Source organism: Schistocerca cancellata, chromosome 2, assembly GCF_023864275.1.
Source record: "Schistocerca cancellata isolate TAMUIC-IGC-003103 chromosome 2, iqSchCanc2.1, whole genome shotgun sequence".
NCBI classification, from domain to species: domain Eukaryota; kingdom Metazoa; phylum Arthropoda; class Insecta; order Orthoptera; family Acrididae; genus Schistocerca; species Schistocerca cancellata.
The window spans coordinates 389,681,623-389,705,773 of NC_064627.1; the positions used below are offsets into that span (position 1 = coordinate 389,681,623).

Here is a 24,151-nt window from a genome sequence, read left to right on the forward strand (position 1 = left end):
AAGTCGCCGAAGTGGCGTAAACTTGAAAGACTTGCACCAGGCGAACGGTCTGCCCGACGGGATGCCCTAGCCACACGGCATTACACCCCAAGTAAGCTCGACATTCCTAATATTCCAACACACCGGATCATGGGGAAACGGGGTTTGCTGTATGATTGATATTCATAACGTTTTCTCACAACAGGTGTTTTTTCTAATGGAATTTGAACTTTTTAATGCGTCTAAGAGATTATGGAAAGAAGAACGCAGCGATATGAGAAGGCACTTGTTAATATATGAAGTGCTACCTTACGCTTAAGAATGCAATGAGCATCGTAATGCACCACTGTCCGCCAGGACAGCACAGTTTCTTCAGCTTCACCATCTCTCAGTGGATAATAATGAGCAAATCGCCCCAAAGCCGTAGAGTGTCTCTTCATAAGAACGCCTGCTGAATAGAAATGTCTCCGAATTTTTTCACGCGAAAAGTCTTAAAGTTTTCCGAACAAAACACAGTTAAAATTGTACATCTTCGTTCTTCGGGTCTACGTTATTTATTTCTAAACATAATCACCCTGGCGACGAACACATATCTCCCAACGAGAGATGAGTTTGTTGATAGCACCACTGTAGATTGTCTGACTTGGTTGTCGGAGGCAGAACTTCACCTCCGCTTGCACCGCTCCAGAAGTCATCAAACGTGTTCTTTAAGTTTTGGAAACAGATGAAAATCGGATGGGGGCAAGTCGGGACTGTAAGGAGGACAGTGAAGCCAAAGCGTCGGACTGACGCAGGTGTCGGAATGCTCATGTGTGGCCTGGAACTGTCATTCTGAAGGAGAGAGCGCCGTCCCTCACACACCGCCACGTTACACGCTACAATTCGGAGCCCTCTAGCGGCAGACGATTGCAAATGTGTAGACATGAAGAATAAAGACGTAGAATGTTAATAAATTTTGTGTTATTTAAAAACCTTTAAGAGCTCTTACATAAAAAATGGGAGGCTTTACTTTTCTGCGCTCCCTCATATTCACCATCTGACACCCTGTACCAACAAAACCTTTTTTTTTTTTGTAAGTACTAGACAGAATTATGTGTATAGCTGTGTTCTTCTTTGAAGACATGTTCAATTCTGTTAAAATTACCATAGTTCAATATCAAAAATATTTTCCTGCTAAATAGACTAAAATTCTAGTTGTCCTATGTTCCACTGAAGAATAAATGTAAATTATGATATTTTCTTGTAAAAGCTTGTATTAGCTGTAGAGCAAAGTCGTTGCTGAGTTTCATGTTATCCTTCCTCGAAAATCTATTTTTCCATGTCTCGAAAAGTTTATGAAAATTGTTAACTTCTGAAGTACTGCACTGCAGTACACAGAGCTACACATGGACCTAGCTACACGGAAGAACAACAAGCATAAGACTGGCTAAAACTGGTCCCACTTTCATAATTGGAACTGTTTTCGGCGTGACAATAAAACCACTCAAGAGGTAAGAGATCGCGTATATTTGCAGAAAAGTCTTGTGCAGAAGATAATGGATCAGATCCAAACTCTCTGAAAGAGAAAAACTGCTTTGCTTGTGACTTACGAGGATAACTAAGTTTAAATTACACTGACTGATAGCAAGACTGAGGCACACAGAAGACACGGTCAGATGACGATGTACTTTCGTATTTGTATACAGCGTTGTACACTATGTAAATGGTAGGACTTCCAATTCTCTGTCCAGATAAAACGGCCAACAGACTGTATTAGTTTGGTACTGTACTGTTACGCGTATGTAGGTGAGCTAGTAGGCCGCCTAGAATTGATACAAGGTAACGTGAATTCGTATGTGAAGCCGCTCGACGCGAACCAAAGTGTAGAGAGAAGCAAAGCGCCGAATGTGGGGAAAATCACGGTATGCGGAATTTGAAAGACGAGTCGATTGCTTAAGAAGGCTGGCCATCCTCCCAGCAATGGCAGGCTTGGAGACAAACTGAAAAATGGCTTCTTACAGCTCTGAGAGCCTATAAAAATTTACAATCAAATATCAGTGCAAATCCGAATACATCGGCAAGCCCAGAAAAATGAGGCATATCCAATGACACAACACTGATTTCACGAACTTTAGAAAAGTAAAAGTTAATAATTTACGGTGACTAAGTATTTTCAACATCAATCTCTAATTAACAGCTTTTAAATGTTTCATTCGATTTCAACAAATGAAATCTCAGATGATAGCATTGCAAGATAGCTATTATCCATGAAAGTCACTCATATGTATCTATTTTATTTATTGACTTACGACTTCTTTTATATTTATATACAGCTTACTATTTTGCGAGTAACTTTATTCAAATGTTGATTGCAAGTGCTATTAAAAACTGCGAACTTAAAAGTGCCCAATTGTATGTGTTAGTGGACACTAAGATAGAAAATAGAACCAAAAGGTATTATTGCAAAGAAGGCACCAATAACTGTTTAAACAATATTTGAGGACAATCTGCCGCGCGGAATTAGCCGAGCGGTCTCGGGCGCTGTAGTCATGGACTGTGCGGCTGGTCCCAGAGGAGGTTCGAGTCCTCCCTCGGGCAGGGGTGTGTGTGTTTCTCCATAGGATATTTTAGGTTAACTAGTGTGTAAGCTGAGGGACTGATGACCTTAGCAGTTAAGTCCATAAGATTTCACACACATTTGAACATTTTGAAGACAATCTGTTCTCATTCATCATCAGCAAACTTGCGCAGGAATGATGGCTTATTTATTTATGAACCTACTATTACTTACATTTATTGTAAATGCTTTGAGTGTAACCAAATGTTTATGACATTTCTTTATTTAATTATTGTCGTAATATATTAGTTTAGTCTGGGAAGTGGTCAGGTATAATCAAATGATGCCTGTAGAACATAAGAAGGATGTGAAAAGGTGGGGACTGCCTTCAGCCAATGGAAAAGCAGACAGTTGTGAAACGCCACAGGAGTCAAGTGGAGACTGCGTCTTTTCGAGTGAAGAGCTGTAGGAAGGCTTGCTGGACACTTTTACGTTTGTTCTCAGAGAAGGCATACCTGCCTTTGATATCGTCCTTTACTTAGTTATGTGGCTGACAGATTCTGGGCATGAACCGCCGCTACAATATTTTAACTTTTGAAGGGGCTTCATATTTCGAGAGGTCTGAAAGGGCTCCAAAGTAGGACCCTAACTTTTGCCGCTCGATTTACGGAACTGACAACAGACAGAGAATTTGTTACTACTCTTCACATCATATGTGTTAATTTGTGAATCATCATGTTGAACTGTGAACTATTTTGAGTTAGTAAATATCACGTGTTGTGATTACAAAATGGACTTCATTTTCGCGCATATTTGATTACTATTTAGTTTGGGGATTTCGCTACTATTCTTGTAACGCTCTCAACATTAGTTTATCTGATAAGGGTATTTTCTGTCTGTATTTTAACTGAATATTGGAGCACCACTTCTTATTTATTTGAGGTTTCCTTTCTTAAATAAACATTATTCAATATAATTCTCTGTCGTCTGCACCAATTACAGACGTTATAATAGAACCCTTGGTACTAAATTTCTCATTTGACTTGTATTTTGTATTTCTGTGTATTTTATTAACTCGCAATTCTAGGCAATGCACTGACTATTTGTCTTCAGGATTGCAGCTACAGGCTATTATTTGCAGCGAATTAACTGTGAGACATAAAAGCAGATGTGCCTGGCTCGACCCTATGACTACACGGAGCTATTATTTTTAAACAGAGCCGCGCAAACAGTTCGAAAACGTGCTCACACATTCACATGGAATAACACTAGACAGAGAGAGATGTGGTACACAAAATCCATCACGGAGACAGGGGGGCGGGGAAGGGGGGGGGTGGAGGGAGGGTGGTATCGCAAGGGCACCCGGCATCCCTCTACCACTAACATTGCCATATACAGAATAACATGCCGGTCCTATTTGGATGCGGGATAAGGCCAGGAAAAAAGAAGGAGGAGAAGTAGTAAAAAGTACATCCACATCTACATGACTACTCTGCCGATCACAGTTAAGTGCCGGGCAGAGGGTTCATCGAACCAGTTTCATGCTACAGGGTGTCCTAAGGTAATACATACAATCTTTTACAGCTCGTTGCTACAACACTTTCTTTCCCTTTTTCAGGTGTGACGATTTCAAAACTGGCTGAAGGCAGGCTGGATTTTGAGCACAGAAAGTTCATTCAGAAGTGCTACTGAGTGACTGAGAACGTAACTAAAGCGTAAAGACAGTCCTGAATGAAGTTTCAGCGAGTGCACCAAAGCGCCTCACAATTATTCGTCTACGAGATAAGTTTAAGGAAGAAGGAACTGTTCAGAATGCCTACAAGAACCATTCTAGAAGACCACGATCATTCATCGGCCCCACAAGAGGAAGAGAAATGATCCAAAGGTTTCAGCAATATCCGAGAAAGCCTGTGCAGATGGGGTCTCCTGAGACAGGCGTCCATCGCGTTTTGAAGCGCGTCCAATGGATATGTTTCATTCGTAGATTACTTCACGCTCTGAATGAGCATGTTCATGAATGTCGAATTGAATTTTGTGAGTAGTACCAAGCAACATGCGCACACGCTAAACAATTCCCATGCAAGGTTGTTTGGAGTGATAAAACGATTTTTAAATTAAATGATTCAGTTAATCATCAGAACTGTAACTACTGGGTAGCTGAGAATCCTGACGTGAGAGTGGAACACCGTGTGTACGTGCCAAGAGTTACAGTGTGGTATGATTTATCAGCATTTCGTTTGAGTAGACATTTGTTTTTGGAGCATGGAGTGTCGATGAACAAAACCTGCACTTACTACAGGAATACGCAGTTCCACGCATAGAAGAGATGTTTTGGTATGGAGAATGGTATTTCTAGCAGCAAGGAACATCTCCCGCTAATGTCGCAACGTAAGGGCCTACCTTGACGAACACCTACCGGACAGATGGAGAGGACGAAAAGGCAAAACCGAGTTTCCCTCCACGCTCACTACATTTGACACCTATGTACAGGGTGTTTATAAATGAATATCGGGGTTTTAACGCTTTATAATATTTATTTTATTAAACTTACAGTTATAAATGATATGTCAAATGAAAGAGCAACTCAAACAGTTTTACCAAGAACCTTATAAACGTTCAAAGTGAGCACCATTTGTCACGCGGCACACATCAAGTCTATAGTCGAGTTCTTCCCAAACTGTGACAAGTGTATCTTCAGTGATTGTAGCAACAAGTGCTTCGGTCTGGTTTCTTAATTCAGGGAGGTCTGTTGGTAGCGGAGGCACGTACACACGATCCTTGATGAAGCCCCCAAAGGAAAAAAAATCGCCTGGCGTTAGGTCGGGTGAACGTGGAGGCCGTGCAATGCAAGCCCTGTCATCGGGCCCCTTGCATTTGGGAAGAATTCGGCTATAGACTTGACGTGTGCCGTGTGACAGATGGTGCTCACATTGAACATTAATAAGGTTCTTGGTAAAACTGTCTGAGTTGCTCTTTCATTTGACATATCATTTATAACTGTAAGTTTAATGTAATAAATATTATAAAGCGTAAAAATCCAGATATTCATTCTTTTTTCTATGGGACCTTGAGAAGCTCAATGTTTGTAGCACACGACCAGCTACAATCAATGACCCTGAAAGCAGCCACTGAAAATGAATGTGCCGAAGTACTATATGCAACGATTTGTAAGTTCTTGGGTTCCATCGGTCAACGTTGTGTGTCTGGACCACAATGGCCAACAATTTGAACACTTTCGGTAAATGGTCCATTATCATCAGACTCTGCCCTAGGGCAAGTCTTCACATGTAGCTCTGCATGGAGTCCGGTCATTTGCTATCCTCTTCGTTCTACCATAATTGTGTTCTACCCTTGAACTCTCCACCACCTGGAACCTTCCAATAAATGACTGTTTCATACACTTATTCACACTATTCTGGATTTTCAAATTTTCCCGTATCTTTTTAAATACTAGTGTTACAGTCATAAAAGAGTGTATAAATTTTTTGGGACAACATGTCTTTCCCTACAGTTTCACTCACAAACAGCGCGCGAGAAAATGAACAGTTAAATATCTCCGTGTGAGCTTTGGGTTCTCTTATTTTATTAAAGTGATCGTTTCTCTCTATGCAGGCCGGTGTTAACAAAACATTTTCGCATTCGGAGGAGAACTTTGGAAATTGAGATCTCGTGAAAAGATCTCGCCATAACGAAAACTGCCTTTGTTTTAATGACTGCCGCACAATCTCGCGTATCATTTCCGTGACACTCTGTCCATTATTTCGCCATCAGCTGCCCTTCTTTGAGCTTTTTCGATATCCTCAGCAGTACTCTAGAAGAGAATCGGAAAAGTACAGTGGCCACCATGTCGAAGCTTTGCTTGAGCAGCACAGTGCTTTACTTGACGTGATCCAGTTGGAAGTGGTACGGTTTACTGTTACCTCCCTTCGACCTTTGAACTGAATCATACAGTCAGATACGGGGGAACCAAAAACTGTATGTGGACTCCCAATCACGATGCAGTTCGGAATTTTTCAGGTCAACAAACACTGCCACGGGTGAGCGAAGTGATAATTGACAGATAAAAATCCTAGGACTGACTGAGGATCGAACCCTAAATAATCGGATATGGGACAGCATCATCGTTCAACTGAACGATAGGTCGAATGTACAAGTGGAGAGTCAGAGACACAGTAATAGATTGCGATCGAGAAGATGAAAGTAAGTGATGGGATAGTAGTGACTTTAGCGAACAGTTGCTTCCATACTGGTGTGGGTAAATTTAGTGAAGGGGGAACAACATAGATATTCATGGAAGCTTTGCTCTGGAAGGGATTTTTATGTTTTTGAACACTTCATAAAGCTGTGATATCTGTAAACTGAGGGGAAGGAGGCATCGTTTGGCTTCTGTGATGAGATGCTGACTCGGCAGTCAGCGTTCGCTACCGGCTTCGTCGAGATTGAGATGAGAACGGCGGACAGAGTTAAGGAACGGTAAGTAAGTTGATCTATGTAATTCAAAGAAAAGAAAAATGCTTAATCGGTGACCATGAACGTATCCACCAACAGTTTCACAACTAATAGGCTTAGTTATGCCTCTCTTTAAATCTCTCACTCTTTCTGCTGTTTTTCAGAGGTGACGAGTTTTCTTAGGTACTGCTTTCGCTGAACTCCACAATAGTTATTAGATCGGTGTGCTGGCCGGAGTGGCCGTGCGGTTCTAGGCGCTACAGTCTGGAACCGAACGACCGCTACGGTCGCAAGTTCGAATCCTGCCTCGGGCATGAATGTATGTGATGTCCTTAGGTTAGTTAGGTTTAATTAGTTCTAAGTTCTAGGCGACTGATGACCTCAGAAGTTAAGTCGCATAGTGCTCAGAGCCATTTGAACCATTTTAGATCGGTATGTAAGCGAGAAGAAAGGCTGCACCGATAGAAAATGTCACATTTTGTTGACGCAGTTATCGTTGTGGTCGAGGCGTTGGCAAGCAATGTCAGTGTAGGTAAGAAAAGAACTTCTTAAAGTAATTGATACCACTCCATAATGAGAAGGTAGGAGACGAGATACTGGCAGAAGTAAAGCTGTGAGGACGGGGCGTGAGTCGTGCTTGGGTAGCTCAGTTGGTAGAGCACTTGCCCGCGAAAGGCAAAGGTCCCGAGTTCGAGTCTCGGTCCGGCACACAGTTTTAATCTGCCAAGAAGTTTAATTGATACCAGTTCAATTATAAAAAACCTCAAAAACTGAAAGACTCTCGGAGGCTGTATTGTGTTATAAGACTATTTGGTTGCGGAATTTATGTACTGTGGTACAACGATATCACAAACTAATCGTTTAACATTTGTACGAAGTAGAGCACATATCTGATAGGCTGCAACCGCAACAAGATACATACAGACCGAATTGTTTTCCTGCATGAACATAATTATCTGCCGCGACGATGCCACAAGTACCAGAAAGAGCTCTATTCGATAGCTGCATGTTTGCCTTTACTATACATAGTGCGAAGACGGTGAGTAGCGATTGGCTCAAAATGGTTTAAATGGCTCTGAGCACTATGGGACTTAACATCTGTGGTCATCAGTTCCCTAGAACTTAGAACTACTTAAACCTAACTAACCTAAGAACATCACACACATCCATGCCCTAAGCAGGATTCGAACCTGCGACCGTAGCGGTCACGCGGTTCCAGACTGAAGCGCCTATAACCGCACGGCCACACCGGCCGGCTGGTGAGTAGTGAATACAGAGTTCGCTTACAAAATAAGAAAAGTGTAGCAATGGCTGCTTAGTCGGTATTTTCGAACCAACAAGGGGTCTAAGGTCACGTCCGTAACTGGTTTCTTTCCTTGGCGACATTATCCTTTGAGAACCGGATAGTAAGAGTCGACGCAAGCTCCGAAATGTATTTAGTCCACTTGTCGACTTTAAAGAAGTAGGAAGATTGCAAATGTACCGACAACACTGAGGTCTCTAAAGACAGAACACCAGTTTGGCTGTTCGGAGACTACGAAGGAAATCACTTCTGTCTCTGTTAGGAGAACCATCCCAGCGCTGGATTCCGATGAATTAGAATACCTAAATCTGAGACGTCATGCCCGAAATTTGAACTATACTGTTCCCCTGGAAATGGAAACGAGCGTTTGGCGTCATTGGCCGGGAGGCCCCTTGCTGGACAGGTCCGGCCGCCTTGATGCAGGTCTTATTACATTCGACGCCACATTGGGCGACCTGCGCGCCGGATGGTGATGAAAGGATGATGAAGACAGCACCACACCCAGTCCCTGTCCGCCGCTCGTGGTCTCGCGGTAGCGTTCTCGCTTCCCGAGCACGGGGTCCCGGGTTCGATTCCCGGCGGGGTCAGGGATTTTCACCTGCCTCGAGATGACTGGGTGTTTGTGTTGTCCTCATCATTTCATCATCATCCAGGAAAGTGGCGAAATTGGACTGAGCAAAGATTGGGTAATTGTACGGGCGCTGATAACCACGTAGTTGAGCGCCCCACAAACCAAACATCATCATCGTCCACCCAGTCCCTGAGCGGAGAAAATCTCCGACGCAGCCGGGAATCGAACCCGGGCCCGTAGGACTGCAATTCGTCACGCTGACCACTCAGCTATCGCGGCGGACACTGTTCCCCTTATACATGTGTTATAAATTCAGGTAGCAGATTCCCTACATTTCGAAGTAAAAATGTGCATCAATCGGTTAGATTTTAGACATCAGCCTGTTAACTTCACGAACAAATATTAATTCCCTGACAACATGAAATGTCTGTAAGTTCAAAGTGATTCATCTTTTACGGCTGTTCGAGGAGAAGAATGTGGGATGCGTGTTTCTAACACAGGAATTTGTGTGTGTTGTGTTTCGGAGGGATAAAGCCGGAATTAATCACGTTGTCAGGTTAGATGAAGAACCACACGATAATTACAACAATTTAAGGCTTTTATTTATGTGTATTACTTGATTTTCTTTGTGAAAAGAATGGACTCGTGTTCTGAAAAAGTAGCGTCGAAATCCTAAACTGGCCATCCACGTCCACGATTTGTGACGTCTCCTGGCAAGACATTCACAAAATCGTTGTAATACAAGTGGTAAAAAAAGAAACATTTCTCTGTATTATTATTATTATTATTATTTCATTTCCGTATGAACGGTTGTTGATTATGTAGACTGTGTAAAAAAAAACCCTTTTCCATTTTTATGTTTCTGCAATCATTATGGATCTATATTTCGTAAATAACGTCTGTGGTCGGTGAGTGTAGTAATCGAAACAGACAATGATGATTAAAAAAGATAACAAAGATGCATTTTAAATTGCCTATAAATTGTGGAGGTTAAAATATTACTCTCTCTGTCTTCTTGTAGCCGTCAAAGTTGTAAGAACCAGTAACGCTCGATTGAGCGCTTGGTTAGCTTTCTTTTGTTCCTTATTCGAGAAAGACGCCATTGGAGGTTGATAAATGTAAAAGGTGTGTTCTTCAAATTTATGTCGATTTTTGAATAAAGAGATTGTTAAAAATACTTGTAACAGTTTATTGCTAGCTTGCCCAGTATTTCATTCCACATTTTTAGCCGTTTTCAGCATATTTAGAATTTTTCATGAGGCATAGCTGTGCAGCCATCGCGGGAGAAGTTGCCGCGGCAAATTCAAATTGAATTGAATGAAAGCTGTTTTCCCGCAGTTAAGCGGGCAGGTAACGGTACATTAAAATTATTTCCTTCAACTTCCTGGAGACCTCAGAGGTGAATGGTGGATTTTATTATGTCATTTTCAGGTGGGCATGGGCAACTGCTATTACAATATCTGTGACGTAAATAATTTAAGTAAATCAGTGCAATAAAATTTTACTTGTGTGATATCAAAGACTGCTGTGATGAAACCTGTTCTGGCTAATAATACAAAAACCAAATGCCATTTTTAGTCTCATGCTCTTGTGTTAGTCGTGGCAATCGATAGTGTTCATATACTAAAAAATCTTTTACGTTTAGCGAACATAGCATACTGTACCTTCTGTATGTATAATACGAGTAATTTTCAGTGGATTTCTGAGTTGAAAGTAGCGAAGGATATGTTTAATTTCATAATTAGTTACACTAATAATATCGTGTTCCATTTATAACAAGCCAGATCAGGGTTACATAAAAAAGTTTGCAAATTAAAGATCATACATGCACAACAGGAAATCTTTTAGTGTTGTGGGAATCCCCACATAATAGCTCAAGGAGCACAAAGTTAAAATATTTTCAACTGCAGAAACTAATAGTGAGAATCGCATTCTATCTGTTGTGCTCGCAACAATAAGCAGTATACAGTTAATTAAAACATCATATCATATAAACTGCATATAAAGTCAAACGCGGTGGGGATAACGCGACAGGTTTTAGTTGTTTCCCTTAATCACTTAACGTGAAATTCTGGATGGTTCCCTTCAAACCGCCTCTATAGATTTTCTGCAAGATTTTTGCCTATTTTGTGCGTGTTTTCCGTCTCAGGAATGACCTTATAATCAACCAGACGTAAAGTAAGCTTTTTAATCACTTATATCTCAAAAAAGAATGAAGTGTCGTTGTTATCTGTTCGTTAAATAAATTAGCTGACACACATAGTGTGCACTGGTATAAGGGGCTATCAAAAAGTTTCCGTTTGAGGGCGTTGCTGCAGCGTATATGGAACGTAGCGCGACCCCAGTGCAGGTATATAAGGAGCGACGCGTAGCCAAGAGGTTGTTGTGGCATCCGTGTCTTCCCATCGTGTGTGCGGCAAATGTGGAAACGTGAACTACGGCGACGTTATTACCAAATGCGTCCAACGCTTGTTGGCTACCGAAGAGCAAACACCGGTAGACATCCATAGGAGAATTGATGATGTTCATGGGGCAGCATGTCCGTGGAAAACTATCCTTGTCGAATGGTGCGCCAAGTTCCATGCTGCTGCTTCATGATAACGCGCGTCCCCCTATCGCGAATCTCATTAAGCAGAAGTTATGCCAACTCAAGTGGAAGATACTCGAACATCCGTCCTATAGTTCTGATGTCTCGCCATGCGATTATCACGACTTCTGCCCCTTAAAATTCATCCTTAACGGTCGACGATTCGTGTCGGACGAGGATGTGCAGCAGTCAGTTACAGACTTCTTCACGCAGCAGGACACGGTGCTTTACCAGACGGGTATCTTCAACCAGGTGCGTCCGTGGGATGATTACCTCAACGCTCACAGCGATTTTCTCTGACTGGCATACCGGTTCTGGACTGTATGGCCTTCGAAAGGAAACTCTTTGGTCGCTTATTATGCATAGCTGCACACGACTTGGTTCAGAGAATGCCATTCGCCGATGCTAGGAGTAGGAGAGTAGCGAGCGCGTGGCTTACCTGTGGACTCCATCCGTGAGGCGGTGTTGACGGTGTCACCGAACAGGCAGTAGCGAGGCATCGTCAGGCCGACGACTCCAGCGCAGCACGGACCTGCGGCATCAGGAAAAGACGTTAACAGTGAACCCGTCAAGCATCAGTTACACCCAGGAACGGTTCAAAATGGCTCTGAGCACTATGGGACTCAACTGCTGTGGTCATCAGTCCCCTAGAACTTAGAACTACTTAAACCTAACTAACCTAAGGACATCACACACATCCATGCCCGAGACAGGATTTGAACCTGCGACCGTAGCAGCAGCGCGGCTCCGGACTGGAGCGCCTAGAACCGCACGGCCACCACGGCCGGCCCCAGGAACGGCAATAGGTACTTTCAAAGATCAAGAAGAGCAGTTATTTCATTCACAAGAACATTTATTATATCCATGCTGGTTCTTCTTGAACTCATAACTGTCCAGCTACACTCATGCTCATAAATGAAGGATAATGCTCATACATAGTGAAACAACGCTCTGGTGGGCGGTTTGCGGGTTTAAATCACCTCGGGGTATTACAATTCGGTGCATTTGACCTGTGGTCGTCGCACGGTGGCGCTGGCAGCAGTCCATATGTGTTAGTGCATGTCAGAGAACAGTGCAGAGAGTAAGTGCGCAGATATTTTCAGATGTGCTAATGGTGACTGTGCGTTGAAAATGGCTCAAAGAACACATATTGATGACGTTATGAGGGGTGGAATACTAGGGTGACTGGGGGCTGGTCAAACACAGCAGGTCGTAGCACGGGCCCTCCGTGTGCCACAAAGTGTGATCTCAAGATTATGGCAAAGATTCCAACAGACAGGAAATGTGTCCAGGCGCTACAGTACGGGACGTCCACAGTGTACAACACCACAAGAAGATCGATATATCACCCTCAGTGCCCGCAGACGGCCACGGAGTACTGCAGGTAGCCTTGCTCGAGACCTTACCGCAGCCACTGGGACAGTTGGCTCCAGACACACAGTCTACAGAAGACTGAAAAGACATGGTTTATTCGCCCGGAGACCTGCAAGGTGCACTCCACTGACCCCTGGTCACAGGAGAGCCCGTAAAGCCTGGTGTCAAGAACACATACATGGTCATTGGAACAGTGGTCCCAGATTATGTTCACGGACGACTCCAAGTATAGTCTGAACACTGATTCTCGCCGGGTTTCATGTGGCGTGAACTAGGAACCAGATACAATCCACTTAATGTCCTTGAAAGGGACCTGTATAGAGGTCGTAATTTGATGGTGTGGGGTGGGATTATGACTGGTGCACGTACACCCCTGCATGTCTCTGACAGAGGAACTGTAACAAGTCAGATGTATCGGGACGTCATTTTGCACCAGTACGTCCACCTTTTCATGGATGCAGTGGGTCCCACCTTCCTCCTGATGGATGAGAACGCACGGCCCCACCGAGCTACCATCGTGGAGGAGTACCTTGAAACAGAAGAAATCAGGCGAATGGAGTGGCCTGCCTGTTCTCCAGACCTAAACCCCATCCAGCACGTCTGGGATGCTCTCGGTAGACGTGTCGATACTCAGGAGCTCCTACAGGCACTGGTGCAAGAATGGGAGGCTATTCCCCAGCAGCTGCTCGACCACCTGATCCTGAGTATGCCAACCCGTTGTGCGCCCTGTGTACGTGTGCATGGTGATCATATCCCATACTGATGTCGGAGTACATGCGCAGGAAACAGTTACATTTTGTAGCACATATGCTTCGGGACGGTTTTCTCAGGTTATCACCAATACCGTGGACTTACAGATTAGCGTCGTGTGTGTTCCCTATGTGCCTATGCTATTAGCGCCAGTTTTGTGTAGTGCCACAGTGTGTGGCACCACATTCTGCAATTATCCTTAATTTGTGAGCATGAGTGTAGGTCATCCATCCACGCGCTTTTTTTATTTCCAGATTTTAAAGTAGCAACATTATAGTCCAAGAGTTATTTCATTCACAAGAACAGTTATTTTATCCATGATGGTTCTTCTCGAATTGATAACGGTCCAACCAGATCGGCTGTCCACGCTGTTTTTTATTTCCCCCTTTTAAAGTAGTAACACTATAGTCTAGTCTACGTGAGTAGCTTCCTGAGAGCTCGCAGCTGCGAAGCACTAACGGCTGCAGGCGAAAACAGTAGCCGTGTACAGAACTGTGACAACATTGAGACATTGCTATGGAGACGTTTACAAAATCGCTTTATGTTATTGGTTGAGATAGGCCCACAGAGGAACAGTGCCCGGCTCACTGCAACTGTCAGGGATCAACTAACGTCGACTCAGCTGTAGGTAATTGAATTGAAAACGTTTGCTCAGCGATGGAAGAGGGGTGGAATTGTTATTCGCTCGGAGCTATGAAATTTTGTTTATTGTAGTAATTATGTGTGTTTAGACAGTCAGGGAAAAATTTAGGGCCTCAGTAAGACTTCAAGTACCGGACTTTTGTGCTGACCGATTCTAGTGGACGATTCATCTGATTCAGAACAGCAGAACTAATATTACGTAGGAAGTGAGCGCTGGGAAACTGGGTGTTAGACTTTTGTACGTTGTAACTAATTATTCAGGCCATTAAAATATGAAGATCGCCACGAACTCTGTGGGCGTTATCCAGTCAAGGATTATCAAAGTAAGAGACTACCAGCCAAAATAATCTAACAAGCTTCTTTTTACTGTCATGATTGCTTTCGGACTACGCATGATGCCCATCTTCAGATGGCCACACTTGTTTCATTACAATACTACGAGTATTTCCGTCAGCAGCTTTCGTTTGCATCTGTGCTGCATAATACATACATAAAAAAAAGGTTTGCATCACCTCGGTTCCGAGAGTTCCAGAACCTGTACAGAAAATTGGAACAGAGATCAACATAAACATCATTTCCGCCCTTTTTATTGCTCATAAAAACCACACATTGCATTTTGTACCACCATACAGCGAAATATTCAGAAGTAGTGGTCCAGATTGCTGTTCACATCGGTACCTCTAATACCCAGTAGCACGTCCTCTTGCGTTGATACTTGCCTGTATTCGTCGTGGCATACCATCCACAAGTTCATCAAAGCACTATTGGTCCAGATTGTCCCACTCCTCAACGGCGATTCGGCGTAGATCCCTCAGAGTGGTTGGTGGATCATGTCGTCCATAAACAGTCATTTTCAACCTATCCCAGGCATGTTCGATAGAGTTCATGTTTGGAGAACATGCTGGCCACTCTAGTTGAGCATTGTCGTTATTCTGAATGAAGTCATTCACAAGATGTGCACGATGGGCGGCCTGAGCAAGGCATGTCATCGACAGTTCTTGTCTGCCTGTATCTCCTCCATGTCCGAGCAACATCGCTTTGGTGCACTTCTATACGCCTGGACCCTTCCCTTGTTGAGACCCCTTCCTGGCACAAAGTAACAACGCGGACGCGATCGAACCGCGGTGTTGACCGTCTAGGCACGGTTGAACTACAGACAACACGAGCCGTGTACCTCCTTCCTGGTGGAATGAGTGGAACTGATCGGCTGTCGGACCCCCTCCGTCTAATAGGCGGTGCTCATGCAAAGTTGTTTACATCATTGGGCGGGTTTAGTGACATCTCTGAACAGTCAAAGGGACTGTGTCTGTGATAAAATATCCACAGTCAACGTTTATCGTCAGGTGTTCTGGGAACCGGGATGATGCAAAATTTTTTTTTTATGTGTATACTATTCAACCCTGTTTCGCGATGTTTTCAGAAGTCCTTAAACTAGTGCGGCGACAAGCGTAATCGTGTCGAAACAAAACATCCCGTGGGTTGCTATGACGCTAAAGTCGCTGGAAAAGCTTTTTGAGTGTGGTTAATTTGTTCACATGCGCCTACGAATTAATGGTACTGTCTCTTGGCATCAGATTGATGAGAATCAAACCCTCACAGCGCCAAAATACAGTCATCATGGCCTTACAAGCGGAACTAGTTGATTTGAATTTTTTCTTCTGCGGAGACTGAGGATACTGCCATTCCATAGACTGTCTTTTTGTTTCGGTCTCACCGGTCATAGTCCGGGACAAGACGACTCCCTCCTCAGCTTCAGAATGTGGCAGCAGCAAACATGTTTCTTCTGTGGAGTTGTGTTCCACCGTCAGACAGCGCTGAAACCATCTTGCACGCGTAATAGACACGAAAACCACCGTTTCAGTTGTAAGGCTTTTGTCAGTCACGACCGGTTTCGGGCTAACAACTGCCCATCATCAGGCGCAGTTACTGAAGCCATCAACAGAAGTGTGCTAATAATAATTTTTACATTCGCTAGTATGCACAAATAATGAAAACTAATGAGAAATATCATATATACAATTCTAACAACGGTCGGGCTAAATGCGGTAACTCAATCCGCTCGGCGGATTAGTGTCGAGGTTTGGTGTGCCGGCCAGCCTGTGAATGGTTTTTAAGGCGGTTTTCCATCTGCCTCGGCGAATGCGGGCTGGTTCCCCTTATTCCGCATCAGTTACACTGTGTCGGCGATTGCTCCGCAAACATTGTCTCTACGTCCGCGTACACCATAGTTACTATACCACGCAAACATTTGGGGTTACACTCGTCTGGTAAGAGACGTCCACCGGGGGCCGAACCACACAGTAATCCTAGGTTCGGTGTGGGGCGGCGGTGGGGTGGGTGGCCTGTTACGGGGTTGTGAACCGCTGAGGGCTACGGCGGGGCGAAGCCTCTCCGTCGTTTCTAGGTCCCCGCTTCAATACACAAACATCCTAGAGTGAGCGCAGAACGCCGACCTGCGCGCATGAAGGAGGGAGCTAAGTTGGTTAACCTTGGTGTGACGATACTGGCCATCTGTTAGGACCACTGGAAGTGAATCACATGAGACCGACCAGCCTGGCCGTTCACATTTAAGTTTACAATTTTAAATGCAGGACTGGAGAGAAGCGTGATAAACTGATGTGAACTACGCGAGGGCTGTTTGGAAAGTAAGGCCCGATCAGTCGCGAAATGGAAACCACAGTGATAATTTGAAATTTTTTATTCGCAACAGTTAACCACACTTTTTAGCTACCTCTCTAAATAGTCGCCGCCCCGACTTCGACACTTGTCGTAGCGTCGTACAAACTTTCCAGTACCCTCGTCACAGAAAGCAGCCACCTGTGCTTTCCGTCAGTTGCCTACGTCAGTTCCCTCTGTCGTTCGTTGTTTGTGCCAAAATGTTGTCTTCGTAGCCAGCGGTTCATGTGAGCAGAGATAAACATTGGAGGCAGCCAGTTAAGGGTTGTATTGTGGGTGATCAAACACTTCCCATCGAAAACGCTGCAGGAGCGTCACTGCCCAACACATCTGTGCAAAGAATCATCGGATTTTCACAGATCAAGCATGAAAATAGGAAGACGGTTTAATGAACTGTGAAAGAAGAATCAATATAGAAAGAGTGAACTGTCCAAGGTCAAGAGGTGCAAAACAAGTCGGCACGGTAGCTCAGCGTGTTCGGTCAGAGGGTTAGCTGCCCTCTGTATATATATATATATATATATATATATATATATATATATATATATATATATATATATATATATATATATAACTGAGTTAATCGATCAACAACGAACTTACACGGGTGTCTTACGACGTCCGCCCCGAGCAGGTCAACGAACGAAAGCGAACAAAATGAGATTAAAAAAAAAATGTGGTCAAGGTGTTGGACTGCAAAGCGGGAGATCCGTGTTCAAGTCTCCGAAGGACCCTATTTTTTCACAACATTTGAATTGTCCAGCCGGTCATTGACGTGTCTGTTCCCTTTCTGTACTCCTGGAAACTGTCACACAATACATTGGTTACAGAATGTGTGTCAAGTGGTAAGAATGACATAAGTGACGCAAGTAAAATATGTTAATACCGATAGCAGGTAATATGCCGCATAGACCTCTCATAGAAACGAAAAAAACAAATAAATGGGTGTGAACTATGTTAAACAAAGGAATTCAAGAGACAAAACTTTCAAAACGCAACGCAAGAGTCACAACATGTGGTACTTGAGTAGAACAAGTAGGAGATACGTACGTCTGGAGGCTCATTGCCTTGTAATCACGGGATCCCTGGTCGAGTACCGGTGCAAACACACAAGATCTCGGATACAAACCTGCTAGTGGTTCGGACCCCACTGTAAACAATAGTTCCGATGCGAGATAACAGCGCTGTGCTATGAGGATGCTACGTCGAAGCAAACAAACATCGGAAACGAAACAAACACAGGACGAACGTCAGTTGACTACAGTGCACGGCGGAGAGAGGATTCCTGCTGACGAAGCTGCTTGGCTAGCAGTGGATAGTTTGTGCCTTTGGACGTGGGCGTGTTAAGTACACGTATGGCATTCCGTGGGCAAAACGAATAAAGCAAATATAGCTCGTGACTTGCGTAACAACATCCATGAATATTTTCCGAACATTACGATATGTACAAGTTCTTTAAGGGATAGGATGACTGTGCAATATTTTTATGATTAGTTCCTTCATTTTTTGATAAATAGTAGGTGTGGTGCTGAAGAAACGTTGCTGATTGCTACTGGGCTATATGTACCAGAAGATGAGAATATCGATGATCCATAAAAATGGATTAGGCATATGGCATCATTGGCCGGGAGGCCCCTATTCGGGTAAGTTCGGCCGTCAAGTGCAAGTATTATTTCATTCGACGCCACGTTGAGCGACTCGCGCGCCGGTAATGAGGATGAAATGATGGTGAAGACAACACAACATCCAGTCCATGAGCGGAGAAAATCTCCAAGCCGGCCAGGAATCGAACCCGGGCAGCTAAGCAGGCGGACTATGATCCATAAGAATAACACGAAGAAGTGATCGTGTGACGTTAATCTGACGGCATTTAGTTGAGATACATGAAGGAAATGCTTCAGTTCCGAGTATTGTCGAAACCAGTTAAGAGACGCAAACATAGATTGTGGAATGAAGTTACAAATAAATTCAAGAAGTTTAAAGGATAGACGCAAAAATCAAAGTTAAATAGTGTAAAGAATTCGTGGAACGAGGTGAAACCATGTATACCAACAATTTATTCAACCAGTAAATGAATGAAGTGCATTGCATGGTACAGACTGACAAATTTTGGAATTGCATTATACTAAACGAATCGGTCTGGACTTCAAGGTGTCACCTGATTTGTTATTCACTTTCAAAAAGGAATACGGAACTAACAGTAGAAAGATTACCGAATATGTAAGCGAAAAGCTATGCCAACAATCTGGAAGAACTTCTTGTATTGCAAAAAGTTTGTTACAGCAACTAACGTCAGATTCCAGCATCATGAAGACGCATATGTCGTCAGTACAAGGCCAGTCCGGTTTTAACTATGAAGTGAAATCGACCAGCATATTATCGTTAGCTGCAGAAGACGACACTTCCTACAATTGACGCTTCCTACAATTACACCATACAATATGTTCTTAACAAAGCATAATTTCTTTCACCTACATTTTACTAATGTTTGCAGGAAAAAATAGTGTATTTGGACCGCAAGTTCAGCAACAGGTGAATAGGGTACTTGCGCAAACCCCCAATGTCAGTGTGAATTGTAGTGCGTCAGGCAAAACGGAGGAAAGACTAGTGAAAGATTTTAATGAACTTGTGATTGGTCCTTACGCCAACAAAGATTTTGCTTTACTCCTTGACAGCTATACAGGAGAGGGGGATCACGCCTTGTAAAATTTTAATATGGGAGTAGACGTGATTACCATTTCTATAGGTCGCACATTTCCTATGCAACCGTCAGATGTGTTTGACTTTACAGAAGTGAAATACTTAGTGAAAAGACTCAACGATTTTGCAAAGCTGCACAGGTATACAGAACAGTATTGTTTACGATATCGTGTGTCTATTATCAAAGTCCGAGCTGTCACATATAATCGACTTGGCTCTCCGAAATTCCAGGACATGTTCAGATTTGCTTCGAAGTATGCAGGATTTGATGGTGTACATGCTGAAAGCTTAAAAACCTTTAAAAACATATATTTTGGTAGAGCAAAGGGAAAACTGTGGGATTATGAATCTTCTGCGTTCATTTGTTACAGCTTATGCGACATACTTTTATGCTTTCATCATTTCTTTGGGCGTGATCACATACACAGGAACACACCTCACTCACTCAACAGGCGTACAAGTTAGGTGCGTCGATAAGAGACTTCTATCGTATGACACACGTACTGTGAGCGATGTCGTGTAGGAGACATGAGACGTGTCTTACGGTGGAGGATTTGGTTGACTTGTCGCCTTATCATCAAAGGTTTGCTGTTCCCATTCGAGAGCCACTTCATTTCGGCTGCTAATGACATATTGTGCGGAATCAGTTTTCATTATAGGTCCCTACCTTACATCTTGCTGTTGCAAACGGCCGTTACACGACGACAAAGACAGAAAATTGAATACAGCAAATAGACGCGTGAATGACCAGATAGTCAGTTCACAATTTTGTGCAAAAAGATGGGGCACGAGGGAGATTTGAACCAGGATGTCCCCCTTTGCAGTCTAGCACCGTGACCACATAAACCGACGCCTTGACGCTTCCAGTTCCCTCGATGTCGCACATGTTAAGCCTGGGCCGACCACTGTTTCTATTTTGCCTCTTTTTTCATAGTTCTGTACCCTTTCTCCCTGTTTTCATGCTTGATCTGCGTTCAGTTTCTGACCAGCTATCCACTGGGCCATCTTACCACTTAATATGACGAGGGTTTGATGGGCAGCGTCCCTTGTCAGAATTCATATGTAGCGTTTCTCACTCACGACATTGTTTTAGGCTGAGGGCGACCCTCGTACTTTCCGATTCTTTTCAGCTCTGTTCACACAGCGTTTGATTTTCTGAGCACGTTAAAGGATCCATCTTTTTTCCTTTTCTACATCATTTGTTCATGTTGCAACAGAACAATATGGAACTTGAACCATTTACGAATACCTGATGATGAGGCATTACGGACGCTACAGTAAACAGTCTCTGAAACAGATTTAATAGTGACAGTTGTGGGATACAAACACGAGTAAAAGTGGGGCAAAGACCAGTATATTATTGGAGCCTGTGTGGAAGATTTCCCTCTCGGTAATGCTGCTGCTAGCTGTACAGCTGTGTGTTCTGATACTCGCTTTCGCTTTCATTTTTATTTATTTGTAGTTAAGACCGCGTACATGACAAACTTACTGGAAAACTCGCTCTTATCTATCACTGATTTGTGAAACAAGCCCGTACACGATCCAACAAGTTTTTCCGTTTAACCTCACTTTATAATCAAAACGCTGTTCATGTATGCTATATTTTGACACTAATGGAAACGGCTAGAAACGCTATTAAAGGATTTGTAACACTGACTTGGGCACTGTGGATAAGAAGAAGAAAAAAAGATGATGATGGTCAAAGGAATGGTTTAAAATGGAAGAGAAATATAAATAAGAAAACCTGTTAAAGGAAATGTTACATTCGGAACCCGATGATTACATCAACTTTTTCCAAACGAACAGTGAAATTTTTGATAATTTGTTTATAGTTACCGTGCCCTCACACTGGAAAAGAAGACAAAAGTATGCAAAAATTTATTCTCTTTCTGCTGACAGTTCATTAAAATACCTAACGTGGAAACATAGAGCCTACATCGTCCGTGGAAGAACCGGAAAACTTTGATTTTTTTATTGTACTGCCCTCCAGCTTGTTTGTTGCGCGTAGAATATTTCTTCTTAACCTCTTCCCGCGTAATATACGGCTGTAAAAAATGCAACATCTCTGCCATTTTGGCAACTGCCAGCGATAGCCATTTTGTTTTTATCCTTGATCGTAGTTTACATAGTCCTGAAACCTCATGATACAATGATATAAACTGTAATAAAACTCATTTTCATTAAACGTATGCAGCGAAACATCAATACGAAAAACGTCCGCAGTCTTGTCGAATTATCCGTCATCAAAATTTGTCTTAGACACGTCATTCACGCTCTATACTTGACAAGTAACTCAAAGAGCACCGTACACAGTCATCTATTTGGCAGACATAGTGAAGTTTGACGAACTGTTTGATCGGGTGTACGGGCCTTAAATAATAACACCGAGAACAAAATCTGTAACACAATGGCACATTGGGAATAAAAGTTTTGTCGGTGTAATGATGGTGTTAACCAATTATTATTACTTCCTCAGTCTTAAGCTTACTGCAGGTAATTAAAGTGAATTTTACGCCAGATGCACTTCGTTTTTATTACGAAGTATCTTCTGTGGTCATTCTGGAAGTATGGATACATATGATTGTACGTTTTGGTTGCTATAGAGTAAAAATAGTATTTGTTAATAAAATTAGTGTGACAGATAATTACGGTGTTTCTGCCTCTTGTTCAAATATTCTGCAAACCACAGCTTATTTCATTGTTAGCGGAGTCTGAGTTCGAAAGAAACTTCGTTGTTTATATGAACCTGGTAGTTTTTTCTGGGTTTTTTGATAGCACTTTCTCTTATGCTGCATTGGCATATTTGCTCCTCACCTCGCTTTAGAAACACAACTGCAGTTCCATGTGTTTGCTCTCAGCACCATATTACAGTATTTATGATTGTTCATTTGTTTTTTCTGTAAGGTGTGAGCGTTGTCAATCTGTGATTTTTTTAAAAATAAAAAAATATAATCCATCTCTCTCTGTCTCTCAGAGAGAGAGAGGGAGGAGAGAGAGAGGGAGGAGAGAGAGAGAGAGAGTGTATCTCTGAATACTGCAAGATCCCACCAGCCAGCCAAATTAAGACCGACGATGCACCCCCTTTCAACTCTGTGAAGTGCTGATAATGCTGTCTCACACGAGTACAGAGCCCCTACATGTCCTTCAAAGTAATCACTCAACATCTGACGCTGTTCACCCTGCTTGTATACTCTACCAGACATGGTAGCAACACTAAACATGAACACTAATGCTCTCCGGCGACCATTCTGCCTGTCACGGAGAATTCTACATCTACATCTACATCCATACTATGCAAGCCACCTGACGGTGTGTGGTGGAGGGTACTTTGAGTACCTCTATTGGTTCTCCCTTCTATTCCACTCTAGTGTTGTTCGTGGAAAGAAGATTGTCGGTATGCCTCTGTGTGGGCTCTAATCTCTCTGATTTGATCCTCATGGTCTCTTCGCGAGATATACGTAGGAGGGAGCAATATACTGCTTCACTCCTCGGTGAAGGTATGATCTCGAAACTTCAACAAAAGCCCGTACCGAGCTACTGAGCGCCTCTCCTGCAGAGTCTTCCACTGGAGTTTATGAATCATCTCCGTAACGCTTTCGCGATTACTAAATGATCCGGTAACGAAGCGCGCTCCTCTCCGTTGGATCTTCTCTATCTCTTCTATCAACCCTATCTGGTACGGATCCCACACTGGTGAGCAATATCTAAGCAGTGGGCGAACAAGTGTACTGTAACCTACTTCCTTTGTTTTCGGAATTGCAACTGCAGTCATTAACATATCGGGTCATGACGTGTATGTGTACGAACTACATTGGCATCCGACCGTGTCTTCTGAATGTTGCACTCTTTTTGTGAGACAGTGTATGTTTAAGCTGAATGAGGATCAGTAACGTACTTTGACGTACCATTATAACAGCAAGGACCCTACCTGCATTAGGTGCTGAACTACAGTCTCAATGTGAAAGCTGGCGTCGCGTTATGCTAGGCTGTGTGCCTGACCTGTGTGGAGGCCGATGCGCAGGCGCAGAGGAGTGCCGGGCAGGTGCCTGATGCGGAAGCGGCCGCTCTGGTGCAGCAGGTCCAGCGCCATGGTGGCCACCTGGTCCGCGTGGTCCGTGATGCGCACCGGCAGGCCGCCCACCACCATGTACGCGTCGCCGATCGTCTCCACCTGCGCACCAACCACCACATCGGCACTCGCGACCAACACACTTCTACACTGAAGTGCCAAAGAAACTGGTATAACCATGCGTATTCAAATACAGAGATATGTAAACAGGCAAAACACGGCGCTGCGGTCGGCAACGCCTATATACGACAAGTGTCTGGAGCAGTTGTTAGAAGGGTTACTGCTGCTACAATGGTAGGTGTTCAAGATTTAAGTGAGTTTGAATGTGGTGTTACAGTCGGCGCACGAGCGATGGGACACACCATCTTCGTGGTAGCGATAAAGTGGGGATTTTCACGTACGACCATTTCACGAGTGTACCGTTAACATCAGGAATCTTGTAAAACATAAATCTCCAAGATCCTGCAAGAACGGAACCAACGGCGACTGAAGAGAATTGTTCAACATGACAGAAG

The 24,151-nt window shown here is 43.4% G+C and overlaps 1 protein-coding gene across 1 annotated transcript in view; it reads right to left on the reverse strand.

Annotated features, from left to right (window-relative positions):
- LOC126154306 (retinal guanylyl cyclase 2) overlaps positions 1-24,151 on the reverse strand; it is a 450,774-nt gene that overhangs the window by 20,692 nt on the left and 405,931 nt on the right. The window contains exons 11-12 of the mRNA XM_049916128.1: positions 23,567-23,738; positions 11,865-11,957 (exon numbers count right to left, since the gene is read on the reverse strand). Coding sequence (XP_049772085.1) covers positions 11,865-11,957; positions 23,567-23,738 — 265 coding nt within the window. The remainder of the gene's footprint in view (positions 1-11,864; positions 11,958-23,566; positions 23,739-24,151) is intronic.